At 44.2% G+C, this 15,272-nt stretch overlaps 1 protein-coding gene across 1 annotated transcript in view; it reads right to left on the bottom strand.

The window, feature by feature from the left end:
• The window catches only part of traf4a (tnf receptor-associated factor 4a), a 39,460-nt gene extending 24,577 nt beyond the window's left edge, over positions 1–14,883 (bottom strand). Inside the window, exon 1 of the mRNA XM_069712342.1 lies at positions 14,359–14,883. Coding sequence (XP_069568443.1) covers positions 14,359–14,501 — 143 coding nt within the window. The 5' untranslated portion in view covers positions 14,502–14,883. The remainder of the gene's footprint in view (positions 1–14,358) is intronic.
• Positions 14,884–15,272: the final 389 nt, after the last annotated feature.

Raw genomic sequence — 15,272 nt, 5'->3', positions numbered from 1 at the left:
TGATTCATTATGCGTATGTCCGTTTCCATCAAAATGTCCAGAATGAAGTTGAAATTATATTTCCAAATTAAAGTTTCATTTTTTTATTTTTTTTTTACTTTTGAGAATATATCAAACTACTTGCTTTGCGCATATGATCCTATAAGATGTAGACAAACTCATGCAAATGTACTTCAGAATCAGTTTTAGTAACAAGGAAATGATGTCTCTTTCCGCGCATAAACACAGTTCGGTAATCAGTGTTAGGACTTTGAATAGATTGGGCCGAAACTTGCGTCTGTTCAGAAGGAGAAACCACACACTTGGAGGAAGTGGCCACATTGCGTGCAATATACAGAGGATATGTTGTATGCAATAAATAATAAAACAGGGTGTGGAGCTCAGGTAAGCGTGACGTCTAAGGAACAGGCATCACCACAACAGAGGTCCCAACACGCTTCCTTTGCTACTCACCATTTTGACTTTACTCTCAACATTTTGACTTCATTTCCAACATTTGTCTGTCTGTCGACATTTCCACTTTATTGTCGAAAATCTTAAAACAAATGTCCTCCTTAAATTTTTTGTCTTCATGTGCATCTAATACTACTATTTATGCACATTCACTATTGTGTGCTTTACAAAAACCTCGTTGCTCCCCCTTCTCGTGATTTAACAAGTGTGTAAACTTTGATGCACTCTCGTGTTTACATGAAAGCAGAGGTTGGAAACGTGCATCAACTTGCATTTTCTTTTGCCAGTTACACTTAATGTGGAACAGAGCGCTGACTTGCATAAAGAAAAAGATCATCCAGTATTATCTCCTCTGTGCAGCTCAACTTGATGCCCTGCGATCGCTGATAACACCAGAGAGAGCTGCTGCAGCTGTCTTTTCCTTCCTGTCCTTCGTAGATACTCAACATGTACAAAGACAGACACACACACACACCCACGCACACACACACACACACACACACACACACCTCTCAAGCTGACCTGCTATGTGCGAGCGAGATAGCAGGTGTGGGTAAACCATTATCAGCTTTGCTGTGTGAAGAAGTTATTTTGATCCGATCCCACACCTTTGGAAAATGTGAACATCCAGTAATTAGCCAGAGACGGCGGAGTTCATTCCTAAAAGGGACCATTCAAACATAAAGCAGCTTTTATGAGGAGACACAATGTCTCCACTTCACTGACTAAATGCTGAGGAATCAATAAGCACATTTGTATTTTGGATAGCATGAAGTTTGCCGCAGAGGCTCTGAGCTCACAGCGAACTGAAGACGATGCAGACTACAGACATGATAGCGATTTGGATTTTCCCCCGTCAGAGTGTGTGACCTGCCTCGCTGTGATTCACCGTTATCACAGAAGCAGAGAGCGGGAGGCGCTGCAGTGAGTCTGATGTGTCGTGAGCATCTCGTGTTTCTCTCGGGCAAAAGAAAAACAAAAAAAAACTTTTCCCTCTCAGCCTCGGCTTAACTTTCACCTTCAAAACCTGATGGCTCACTTTCCCCGCAGCTATCCGAGAAGAAAACAGCGTTACATAATGTTAATGTCTGTTTCTGGCTCATTTAAATTCCCATTGAAATGTGAGCAGAAAAGCTTCTTTCCCTGATTTGTCAGTAAGCTGATTCAGGCCTCTGAGGTGTACAGTGACAATTTTAGGCCCTGTGCTTTTGTGTCCATGGTAACTGGGAAGGTGAGGGCTTTGTAGGTGTGTGTGTGTGTGCAGCTGACATTGAACACACACAGATACATGGACTCATTCACAAGAATTAAACAATCCCTGCTCACCGCACCTTTTATCAGCGGCTGTAATCACACCCCTGATGTGATGTGGCTCCTGAGTTCCCTTATCGGTCTCAGTCTGTGATGACTACATGTAGATCAGCTCCGAAACAGCACATACGCCCTCCTGTGAGTGACTGCGAACCGGCAACGAGCTGTGCCTTCTGCATTCGTCCACTTCTCTGCTTTGTGGATGCAGTTTCTTTGTTCGGCGAGGCGGGGTGCCGACGTCAAATCGCCTCCTTTGTCTCAAAGTGCCTCGGCTGCATTGTTCGTGTAGCATGAAGTCTTCGACCTGCCTCTGTTGCCGGGAGCAACAATGAGATAAATGACAAGATTTTTCAATCGGTGCATAAAGGATCAGGAGGAGAGAAAAAGGATTCAAGAAATATGGAAGAATTAGCAACAGATAAGAGATGTCACCCATTCATCTTCTTTTTTTGTTGAGATATTTTTTTTGTCAGCTAAATTATAAGCTGCACTGCTGCAGTATGACAACTGGTTGACTGCGTTTCATTTTGCAACAAGTTGGCTAAAAAAGCAGAGGTGTTCCCAGGATTCCCACTCAAATGTGAAATTCCCTGACTTTCTCCCCGTTTTTCTGTTCGGTACAGGTCGTGGAATTTCAGTCGTCTTTGTGCTTATCATTAATTTTTTTAAGCAAAAAACGTAAAAAGTTATTTTTATCTGCTTAGACAAAAAAAACTCCCTGGTACATATTTTAATAGATCAATTAGTAGTCTTACAAACTTTACATCTGACTTTTTTTTTTTTTTTTTTAAGTCTTCGTCTTGTTGCCAAAGCTCTGGAAATGTTTATTTTCCTGCATGTTTGCCTTCATTAGAAACTACAGAAGAAAGCACATTTGAACTGAACCACTCAGGAAACAAGTTGAATAACACTATATAGAAAAATACTTAAATGGGAAATATTTCATTTTGATAAATGTACAAATAAAACTCCATGATATTACATCAAATCGAATCTCCTGATTTTCCATGTCTGGAATAGACTGTTTATAATTCCACGGTATTCCAGAGATTCCATGACCAGTCGGGACCCTGTGCTTTCGATGGGCTGCTGTGATTGGTCTCCATCAATCAATTAATCAAGAAAGTTATTAGCAGATTGAAGATTCAAAGTGATTCAGGTGAATCTGAGTGAAATCCAAAGGCAACTGGATTTTTTTTTTTTTTTTTTTTTTTTTTTTTATGTTCTCAAAGACACTTCCTGTTTCAGTAGTCTTCCCAGACGTTTTATGGGTTTTAGCTGAAACGTCTTTCAGAAACTCCCAAAAAGTCCAGTTGCCTTTGAAAACACTTAAAATAATCATTAGTTGCCAAATGAGCAGCCTCTTCCCCTCCCTCCCACCACTGTTAAGCTGAGAAAGTCTAGAAAACAAACACCCCTTCATCCAGAATCATCTGGAGGTGCACTTGACGGAGCGATTTCCTGCGCTGCCCTTTCATGGGGTCGGCAGGGGGGAAGAGGGAGGCGGCTCGGAGCATTAAGGCTGCGATGACATATCTGAAAATGAGCTGCGAGCGAGATCCTGAGGAGCCACACAAGGGATTCATTGAGCTGTTGGGTTAAAGGACCACCGCAGTCAACGGACCAGCTGATGAGAGGAAGACGGAGGAGACTTGGCAGGAAGGAAGCCTTCATCACTGGATAAAAAAAAAAAAGAAAAGAAAAAGGCGGGCGGAAAGGCTGAGGGGCAACTGGGCGCTGACCTTAACATTGACGGAGGCCCCGGCGGATCAATGACAATAATTCAGAGTGTGTTGGCTTCAAGTGAAGAGCTTAACTGCTCTGCCGACACCTGTTGGGCTCCACAGAGGAGCCTTTCACTGAGGACAGGTGCCTCGGCAGCGAGACGCCTGCTTCCCCGCGCTCTCCGCTCCCAGCTGCTGTGCTTTCAGACCCCGCACACAGATTCCTCACATGCCTTCCTGTCAGCTCAGAAACCACCGCAGTGATACACAACTCCCTCGTACAAACGAGGAGCTCTGAGTCAACGCGGGTGCTAAAGAGGTACAGAATTAAAAAAAAAAAAAAAAAAAAGACTTTTCTCACTCCGTGCTGGATGGCAGACGAGTTTCCTAAAAGTATGCGTGAGCTTCACTCCCTACATGAATAACGACAACACATCACTTCAATTACAGTCATCAGTGTGACTCAGATTTAAGAGGAATAAACTGCTGCATCACCTAAATCCTTTCTCAGAACAATTTCTGCATTCAGCTCTTAAACTGCAACTATCAGTAACTTGTATTATGTTAATTCATCTGTCAGTCACTTTGTCAATTAACCAATTAGTAATTTGAGCTGTAAAGAAGCAAATAATGCCCGTTATTATTCTCTAGAGTCTGAGGTGACGTCCTAAAAAAAGCTTTTTTTTGTCCGACACACTGCCCAAAAATACAAAGGAAATGTCAGAGATTCTCACATTTGAGGATCTTGAAAAAACTAACATTTGATTATTCCAACAACAAAATAGTTGCTGATTAATTATCAGTCGATGCACTCATTACATTTTTTTTATTAATCTTTGCAGTTCACATCATTTTGGTCAGAAAATAGTAAAACAGTCCAAAAATGACAAACCAGAAAACCTCACAATGCAGAAGCTAAAACGAGGAAATGACTCGTTAATTGACCCTGTTTGTCTGACTGCACTGTTCACATGTTTCATCAAATCAGAAATCGTCCAGCTGGAATAATTTGTGTGGGAGTTTGCTGCATGCACACGGTGCACTCTGTCAGTTCACTGACCTGTGCACAAGGCAAACACACTGTACAAGGGAGGGAGGGGGACGGGATGGGAGGGAGGGAGAGTGAGAGGTGGGGTGGGGGGGGGGGGGAATTAGTGGAATAGAGAGCAGATGTAGTCACACTACTGCTGAACCCCAAAATCAGTCTTTAACACCACGACTACGAGGGAACAGTGGGAACAGGCACAGAGCACGAATGCGTTATGATAAGCGCACCTCTATCTGGGCCGCCTCGCATAGCATGCATACCCAGGCACGTGTACGCACTAGTCATGCCTTTCAGATCTGGGCCAGCTGGCCGCGGTCCAGCAGCAGGGCCGGGCCGAGCGGCTCGGCCCCAGCATGCTCGCTGGGTGAGGGGCAAGGTGCCTCGCCGCATAGCTGGGATGTTTTCCGTCTTTGTTTGGCACAAAATGCTGCGGGAATTATTTTTTTTTAAAAAGAGCTCTTATAGAGGAAGGCAAGTCGAAGCATGTCTGTAACGGGCTCTTGTAGGGCTGCCTCTGCTCAGACGGTCAGAGCTGTGGTTCCGTTCAGGGATTTTAATTAGCAACCAGCAGCAGGACAGTCGGGCTAACGCATTTTTAGGAAAACGGATCATCCTATTTTCAGTTTTTGTCGTCATTTCTGTGGCTTATAATAAAGGCCAAGTCATGGTTTCCTGTCAGCAAGAAGAAAAGCAGGAAAATGGTGCATGAACATGAACTCGTAGTGGCTAACGTTGGCTAAACTTTATGTTACTGTGTTGACTGACATAAGAGAGTCATTTTGCGGATTTTATAATCTTGTGCCTTAATCCAAGTCACAAGATCTAGTCACATAATTGAGCTGCAGCAACAGACGCCACAACATCAAAATCATTTTCTGCAGACCACCCAAAATCTATCTCCGATTTTACTTGGGAATAATTGCTTTTTTTGGCCTGTTAAAATCCTTTTTAGTGCCGTAGCCTTGTTTCCACATCTCAGTCACAAATCCGATGTAGCTGAGGCTGATGAGACTGCTGTGTGCACGTTGCCATGACAACACTGGAAGTCAAGACGTGCGATTTCCTTTTCTTTTTTTTTTTTTTTTAAGTATTATGATGATTTTCCCAAACTTTTTCTTTTTGATGAAATTCAAATGCATCCTTTGCGAGTTTAACTCATTATTACGTTGTTTTTCTAATATATTCACAATAATGAAGTTTGTTTTGTGCATCACATGTTTGTTTCTTTGTGCTTGAAAGTATTTTGTTTGTTTTTCATGGTACTTCAGGAAAGAATAAATTACTACAACATTATTATAACCAAAATAAAAGGCAATTGAAGCTACAAATATAAAAACCAAGAGGTTATAAACTGTGTCTTTCCTTTCAGTCGAGCTTAAAATCATCACCTGAAGACCTTAATCTAAACTTACAACCAAATCTGTACTTCCAAAATGCCACAATTTGTCCCCATCACCACAAACACATATTTTATACACACACTGATGCACTTTATGTCATATGAAGTCAAACAAGCAGTAATTTGAGGTCCTTCTCTGCGTGTCATTCAGGTGTTGAGTCACTATCTCTAAACCACAAATTGCCTTCATCTGAACGTTCACACACCACAATCAGCAGTGAAACATCACTACTTGGGTTCAGACGGTCGAGGTTCACGGACAAGTCAACTAAAGACCTGTACAATTTCATTTCAGATGCGTTCCTGGCTGAACTCTCACGTCTGCCTGTGAATCAGATCAAATGGAGGAGTTATGTACGTCTGAATGAGCTGTTGGTAACAAACTTAATGCATGTTGAGAGATGTGACATCACGACAAGAAGCTACACAACATAAAATGAGTGTTTGAAGAGGCCCTCCATCTTTCTGATTTTCATCCCTCTCTTGTTTCTTTTCATCCACGTGAGCAGCTGTCACGACACGGGTCTCGTTATGACATTTGTTTCCAAGTCGGAGGGCCTCTGTAGCTGTGTGAAAGGGTCAGGGCGCTTTCTCTCAGCGATGTCATCATCACAGCTGCATCTCCAAACCCTCGCAGCTTCTTCTCACGAGACGATCCGGAAACAGGCCGGCTGACATCAATCTGTCGGTCTCTGGGGTGACAGACTCTGAACGGTCTTCTCTGCTCTTACTGCTTAGAGAACGCGAGGAAGTGGATGAAATAAAGTTTCTTCTACAAGTGGCTTTTTTCTTTTATGATGGTCATTCAGCTGCTCTCCGTCTGTTTTCCCTCCTTTGAACCATGCCGGGTAAAGTTTGTATACAGAAGAATTGGGGCATGTAAACAAAAGTCACATTTAGCCTGCGGTAAAGTCAGAGAAAAACAAAATCATTTGACTGCCTGTGAGAACTTGTCTGCTGTATGATTTTAAAGTGGGCTGCAGGTCAAAACTGCAGCTTTGGTTCATTTTTTCATGCGCTCCTGTTTAAAAATGGATAATTGCTGTCTTCGTATCGTCAACATTCATTTCCTTTCACACGTGAAACACTGCGATTTGACGTTGTTTCCTGTTTGTTTGATTGATTTTCAGCTCATGTGCATCCGAGTTGAAATGACACCGAGGTTCAGCAACAAAAATGTGAAAATGTGCTACTTTTCTCTTATTGTAATATGAATGTTTTTTTGTGTTTAGGACTTTTTCTGTATAAAATAAATTACCTGAAAATGTTAAAATAATTAGATGGTCATTTCCTCGCTAGTTGTTGACATCTTGAAAAATTCAGAATATGAATAAAACCTTTCGGTAGTTGAAACGGGAGTTTGTAAAGCCTTAACTGAACCAAACCACATGAGTTTTTCCACCTTCTTGCAGCAACTGAACTGTTTCTACAATCTTGGAAGTAAACATTATCCACGTTAACCTTTGAAGATCAGTGACTTTACATTCATTAGTTTCAAAGTTCAGGATTGTGCTGATGTGTAAAGTTCAGGAACATTTGAACAGGAAGAGTGAGCGGCTTGATGTCTCTTGACGTTACAGGTGTGTTAAGGCGGCGTACAGAGCGCCGACTGTTTTGTTTTCCCAGACAAATGCTGCTGTATCCTGCAGCGTTTCTTTCCTCTGCACGTCTTTCTTCTCCTGGGGAGCTGTTCCTTCTATGCATTGATGTGTTCGAATTTACTGGGCCGCTTCCAGCTCTGTCACCCCGAGTGCATCGGCTGACAGCGGCCTCAGTGCGCAGCTCTGAGAGGCCTTCACAGACCAGAGGCCCGGGGGGGCCTTCACTCAGCAAAACACAACGTCTCTCTGTGTGCAGTTCACTGACCGGCGTTGTCGTCGGAGAAGGACGGGGCGCCGAAGAGCCCCCCGAACTCTCCGGATCTGGACCCAGGATGCCTGCGCTGCAGCCCTCGGACACCTGCGGGGGACTGTGAATGTCTCTGTGTGTTCATGGCCATTCCCGTCCCTCAGCCCCGTCACAGTCATTCATCAGCCATCCGTGGCTCTGCTCCCATTCAGATACAGATACCCACTGAGACACAAAAGGCCCAGCTGCCTCAAGTGGCAGACTTACACACAACATTGAGCACTAATGCAACACGGCTCCATTTAGGCTTTTAAGGAACGCCCCACCGCGGCGGCCCGAGTGGCTCTCTATGCGTCCCTCTGCACGGCTGCATGCACAAAGCACAGGAGTGGATTCAACACGTAGTTCAAGGGGACACGTCTCGCTAATGAAGATTATCATGAGCTAAACAAGCCAAACGTATCTCAGATCCCATCTGCTGCTCAGGGTCTTGGTACCACTTCCTAATGAGTCCCATCTATTTCTAACTCTTCACAGGTTTTCCACAACAAGTAAACAATTGAGGAAATTTGCTTTCTCCTAGGAAGTTAGATGACAGCATCAATTGCTTCTAGCAGCTGGTTAGCTTAGCTTAGCACAAATACTGGACACGGGGGTGGGGGGTGGGGTGGGGGGGTGGGGGGGGGGACTCCAGCTCACTAACAAATTAGATCTCATCACTATGAGACTCCAGGAAGCACACAGCCAAGAAATGATCTCAGGAAAACCACGAATTGGTGCTTTAATGTTTTAAATTTAGAAATACAATATGTTGCTGAGCTTTAAAGATGTTGGTCGGCAGATTTTGTGGCTCGTTGTTTATCCCCGTTTCCAGTCTTTATGCTAAGCTAAGCTAACTGTCTGAAAGCCGTGGCTTCACGTTTAGCATACAGACATGAGTGTGGTGTCAATTTTCTCATCTGACTCTCAGCAAGAAAGTAAATAAGCGCATTTCCTGTGAAACCTCTGAGCGGCTTATCTTCTGGAAAACCTGCAGAGGAATTGAAAGATGAGACACCGGCCAAGGGGGATTTCACACAACCTGGTAACCCAGAAGTGGCTGATTACAAAGCAGCGTAAGATCTGCTTACTGCAGTGACGAAACAAGCAATTCTTTTATCTATTAGTCGACCGTCAGACAGTAAATAACCAACAGTTTTGCGACTCGAGTGAGAGTTTAAGTTGTTAATCAAACAAAGATGCTTTTATGAATCCAATGACGCCTTCCAAACACTGAATAACTTATCAGGTTTCTTCCACTGAACTGCCCGCACAGTGAAATGAGACAGACACAAAAGAAGAACGAGGTGTTGGGCTGTAGTACTTATAGCGCCGCTGACTGCGCATCGGGGCATCCAGACCGCGAAAGCGTGGGAGAGCGAGGCAGAAAAAGTGAGTATCACCTCCATCACCGAGGAGAGAAAACGCTGCGCCGCCCACAGACGACGTGTCAGCGTTAAAATGAATCACCGCCCCTTACGAACAAACACTCCCCTGGCTTTCGGACAGTGAATAATCGAGCCGTGAAAAAAAGATTCTCACATTAGCCCACTTTGGAACTCCTCGTGACTCCGGGCAAGTCAGCAGTTGGAATATACGGCCGCGCGGGGGCCCGCGGGAAGAAGCTCCCCAGCCGAACAAACCGATTACACCCCTGTCAAGGCCGTGGCGCGGCACTGCATCGCTCCCACAGAGGCGCCGCTGTCACATTGCGAAGCATAACGGCGGCTCAGGAGACCCGGCGCCGATGAGCCGTGAGGCCCGGCAGCTCCGGAGTGTTGATTCTCCTTAATTAGAGAGGCAGCGCGGCTGAAACAAAAGGCCTGCCCCGGTCAGCGCGCTCGGAGCTGCCCGAGCACGTGACTCGTACTTGATTGCAGATAACGTTCAAAGCTGCAGGGCCGGGACGTCTCTACCCCGCAGCCTCCGGGACTGCTGCTGCATTTACACATTCCTCCCGCGGCGGAAACGCGGCCCGTTAGCATCGCGTGCTACCAGAGGCGCTGGGACACGATGAAGCAGCAACGACTCACGTTTCCTCGGCTGCCTCTCGGGGACGTTTCTCTTTATTGCGTCGCCCTTTGAAGTGAAAACGCAAGATAAACCTTTTCAAGATGCTTCAAATCCCCGTGTTTAGCATCTATAGGCAGCGTATAAACTATGACACGTTGTTTGTAACACACCATAACAACAAATATAAGTTTACTAATTTGTTTATTAGTGCGCTGATAATAGGAGGCTTGTTTATAAACAAATAGCAACATAGTAAAACGTGTCATCACCGGAGAAAATGTTTACATTATCATTTAGGGTTCGTAGAATATATCTTTTATTGTTATTGTCATTTAATATCTCACTTTTTGATGCTTAGAGGACCTTTCACTGAATATAATGTTACAAAACAGTAATCTAAACATGCTTACGGCCGTGCCGCACACGCCGGGCTTCTTATAAATGCTGGATGGTGCGAGTTCAAGTAAGTTGTGACCAATAAGGTTCGGTGATGATTAACTCTGCAGCAAAGCCATGCAGTTGCATTCGTGCGCGGCTTGTTGCGACAGAGCGGCGGCGGCGGCAGAGTCGTCGGTGTGAAAGTGGGCAGACTGGGCTGGCAGGCCCGGACTGGATGTCACACAGCCTCCGATAATTACAGGGGAAAGGATCAACCTAGTTGCACAATGGGCAAAGCATTAGCTAACTACTGTCTGTCAGCCTCAATAAACTTGAACTCTGCTCACAAAAGATGCACACGCTGGACGGCCTCGGCTGGCACACTTTGTTAATTAGAGAGGCGAGGACGCAGCCCGCCGACTGTTTGTGAACGTCGGCGTTCGGACGAGCTGCTGGAAGGAGGAAGCTTTATTTAGGGTTTGTTCTACCTGCGAAGCGCAGCAGGAAGTCTGGTTTAAAGAAACAAGCCGAGATGAACAGAGCTTTCACTCAATCTGAATGTTGCTTATTGAGAGCCTTTCTGAAATGTCAGTCTCAATCTTTGTATGAAAGGATCATAACAGGACCTTATTACGAGTTAATATTTCACTTATTAAGGCTGCATATGTAAGAACAACTGGTAAGTTGTCAGGGGGAGGAAACTGGCTCACTGAGGCAGTTTTAACTGTTATTCAATCATTCAGTGCTTATGTCTGCAGTTATGGGTTCTAATTCATGAATAATCAGTTTTAATCATGTAATCTGCAGTTATAGACGTTAATAGGTCATTAATAAATGGTTTAAACTATGTGGTCTGTGTCTATGCATGTTAATAAGGCCTTAATAAATGGTTTAAATACTGTAGTTTCGAGTTAAAAATGTTAATAAGTCATTTATTAATGTTTTAATCGTGTAGTCTGCAGTTATAGCTGTTGATAAATCATTAATAAAGATTTGTAGGGGTTGATAACTTGTCACAAAATGTAATGAGTTTTCACAACCTGAATGTTGCTGTTGTTATTAGCTGCCAATAACTGACCTGTAAATCATTAAACTACAGGGTGAATCATCAGAGAGCAGCTGAAGAACAACACGGTCTGATCCAGGTTTCTTCAGGGCATGTAAAAGAGACGTGGACCAACCATCACATCGGCTGACATCCCGACGACACACGAGAACAAAGTTACTCAAATAAAAACTTTTATAAGTTGAGAAACTTTAGTTAAATTTAATCCGTGGGAGTCATAAAAAAAAGAAAAAAAGAAAGAGCGTAAACTGGAGGAGGAACACGGAGGCGGGGGGGACGAGGCAAACAAAGCGTCGGGCCAAACTTATTGATCATCGTGGAACACGGTTCCTCCCTCGCTCTCTTTGTTCACCGCAGTTTCTGCTTTTCAACCAGATGCAATTTGCTGCTGTTTAGTGAACCAGAGGAGGCTTCCTGATGACTCAAACCACTGCAGACCAGGAACTCACGACAAACCGTTCATCATGTATTCACAGCATCAGTCCACCTCTCTGCCGACAAACACCAGACTTCTTCTGACACCAAGTCCAGGACACCAAGAAAAGAAGCATTAAAGAAGATCTTCCTCCTTCCTGAGAGCCAAGTTTCAAAGAGGTTACAGTGTGTTTAAGTTTCCCTCAGGCTGTTGTCATGTTTCATCAAGTAAAACTGAAGATATTTCAAGATCTTCTTCAGCTCTGGTTTCAGTTTAATAGACAGATTTTCCAACTGAAATAAAACAGCACATCGGTCAAACTGAGGTTTCTATTAAAAAAAAAAAAGGTGACAAACCAAGAAACCGCATCATTTTTATGTCTCATAAAACTGAAATTTGATCATAAAAACTTGACAGGTAACTTTATTGAAGGGCTCTGAGCCTTTACAAACTGCAGCCAGTCGACTTTTTGTTTGCCACAAAAACAAGTGCATGTTTTGTCGTTCTCCAGTTATCTTGCCATAGATCCACTTTCATTCACAACTTATGAATGCAGTTTTTATTTCTGCATAGCTGAGAGATGCAACTATTGATTATTTTCGCTGAATTATTTGGCCCACAAATGTCAGAAATAGGAGGATAGAGGAACTTCAGCATTTTTCCACGTTATTTTACAATTATTTTGGTTTTAAGTGACTGATGGGGAAAACCATTTTTAAACTGGTCCAGTGGTAATCGTTTCCTTAATGTCATCAGACCATTGTATTATGAATCCCGAGCAGTTTTAGTGGATGTGCACTGACGGGGAAATCACCCCAAAGTATTACATTGCAGTTTGTATTGCAGCTCCCAGTTGAAGCGCTCTCATTCAATACTGGACCGGTTTCTAAAGTTGTTGCCCCCATTGGTCACTTAGACCCAAAATCATGGGGAAATAATGTCCAACCTGAAAGTTGAGAGTTTCCCTTTAATAAAAGCTTTCCTCAACTCAAAGTTTCTTCTCAAATTTGTGGGGGGTTTTTTTTCTGGTGAGTTCGAAGTTTTTCAGGCTAAAATCCCAATATATTCTGCTCAGTGTGGGATACAGAACAGCAGCCAAGTAAACAACTTCCACAATAAAGTCACAATAAAGTCATTACTAACTGTTACAAATCACACAGAAATATGTACTGCTTTAAAGAAATCAGGATAAACACTGATTAAACAGGCTTTTGAGACAAAGCTAGAAAATTTAAATCAAACTAAATGAAAAGAGCAGCTGGAATATGTTGAGTCCTTTCTGAACTAATTGCAAACCTGCAAAAATTCTCTAATTCCGTTTTCTTAAATGTGAATTTTTTTATTTTTCATTTAGTCGTTCATGATATTAAACTGAAAATATTTTGGTTGTGGACTGTTGGGAGACAAACAAGACATTTAGGCTGCACTTTTATCTTTAGGAAACACTTGGTGATAGTTTTGACCATTTTCTGACATTTGAATAGACCAAACAAATAATTGATTAATAAAAATAATCATTATTTGCAGCCACAAGTTTAAAAAGCACACAACCTGATTTTCTCAATCTGGCGTCAATGTGAAGAAAACTTTCTTTAAAACGAAATAAATGCGTATTTTAGAAGGCAACATCAAAATGCGAATGCAGATATGAGAACATCCACCTCCTCACAGGCTGAGAGAAGCTCTTCAGTCCACAGAGAACAGAGTGATTTACTGCACATGAACATCACACAAAGACATGAATCAGCACTCACATGTGCTCTGTCTACAGAAGTTCACAAGGTGATCCTGCAGGTAGCAGCCTGGAGGAGAAGCTCCCGGTGCAGGTGTGTGATCTGCAGGTACGTTGTCAGAGATTTGACGTCCTCTGAGTGGTGTGTGATAATTAGTGTCATCTTTAAAACAATAAAAGAAAGACCGTCTTTGTACGAACACAGAATTCAATGTTGAGCAGATTAGGAGGTGAGGAGGTCTGTCCTACTGCTGACCTCTGAGTGAAAGGCCCCCTCTCTGGCTGATACCAATAAAAGGACTCTGTCTAATCCTGGACTCAAGCAGACTCCTCATTGCACAAGCGCACGCGCGCGCGCGCACACACACACACACACACACACATGACCCTGCAGACTCAGCCACCCCAGGGCAGAAAGGCAGAAAGGCAGACAGGATGGGAGGGAGGGAGAGAAGGGATGGGGGTGGGAGGGATGGATGGGGGGCAGTAGGGTCCCTCTGCAGGACACTATCACCACAACATCAAAGATACTCACTCTAACCTGCACAGTGCACGAATAAAAACACACAGGCTGCAATAAGCATACACTAAATCGTAATTTGCACCAATGAGAGGATACCTTTGTGGCCAACGACAGCACATGGAGGAAGAAAACACACCTGAAGCTGAAGGGAGGGGGTTTAAATGAGGCACTGTTTACCAAGGCCTCACATGTTGCTGTTGCTCTGTGCAGCAGCGACTCAAATGAATGCACAGCCCTGCTGAGGAAAGGTGAGGAGGACACACCTACACATCCTCTGTTTACTGTTGCTCGACCGAAACTGGAGCAGGCAGGGCTGTAGTGTCCGGTATCGCCGGCAGAGAGCTGGATCTCTGCGCGCACGCACGCACAAACACACGCACAAACACACACACACACACACACACCGTACCTTAGAAATTCTTGCAGACAGGTGTCACAGAAGCGGTGTCCACAGGTGGACACTTGGACCGGCTCCCGCATCGCCTTGCTGCAGAGCGGACACTGGAACCGTCTCTTTGGCTTTTCCAAAAACTTGTAATCAAACCCGGGCATGGCTGCGGGCTCTGTCGCTTCTCTCGGGCCTTCGGATGCAGGTTAAAGGTACAGATGTCCTCTCGGTGCCCTCCCCCCACCCACCCCTGCGAGCTGGGCTGTCGTTTAAGCAGGTGAGGGGTTCATATCACGTCCCTTCCGCCACCGACCGATCGGGCTTTTATTTTATTATTATTTTTTTCCAGGAGGCGAGTCCTCCGCAGCTCTTCCGGCCACCGATGCCAACAAAGAGGCTGCACAGTCCAGGAGAGGCTGCACACACGATCCTCCTTCCGCACGGTTTATTTTCTTCCGGCAGCGGCCGCTCCGTGGCTCCTCCGGTGATGCAGGACTGACACACTGAGCACAATGCAAAACCCTCCGTCTGTTTAGGTGCACCGAGTCCCGCCTCCTCCTCCTCCTCCTTCTCCTCCTCCTCCACACAGGAGGAGTCAAGAAGCTGAAGCGCTCTGTTCACACCATTTTATCTCTCTGATCTCCATTTATAGATCTTTAATTGGGCTTTTGTCCGGATGCAGTGGCCTCTAATGAGACACGTTGTTTTTGCGTGGCCCACTTTTGATTTGTACTATTTATTTGCCATCTAAAAGTCCTTTACACGTGCACATGAAGTGGGGTGGAATAAGAAATATTAAACATATATATATATAAGTCCCTTCTAGTGAATGCACGGGCGAGGAAGGGTTTTGTTGAAAAGATTGAAGTCAAATAAATAGAAATGGATCTAATAGAGAAACCCTCAGTGCAGTCAGAGGTGACAGATGCCCTCTG

Source organism: Brachyistius frenatus, unplaced genomic scaffold (genome assembly GCF_029030835.1).
Source record: "Brachyistius frenatus isolate BFR_SWC_R1_liver_20210118 unplaced genomic scaffold, ASM2903083v1 Contig_109, whole genome shotgun sequence".
NCBI lineage: Eukaryota > Metazoa > Chordata > Actinopteri > Embiotocidae > Brachyistius > Brachyistius frenatus.
This window is presented reverse-complemented; position numbering and strand designations above follow the sequence as displayed.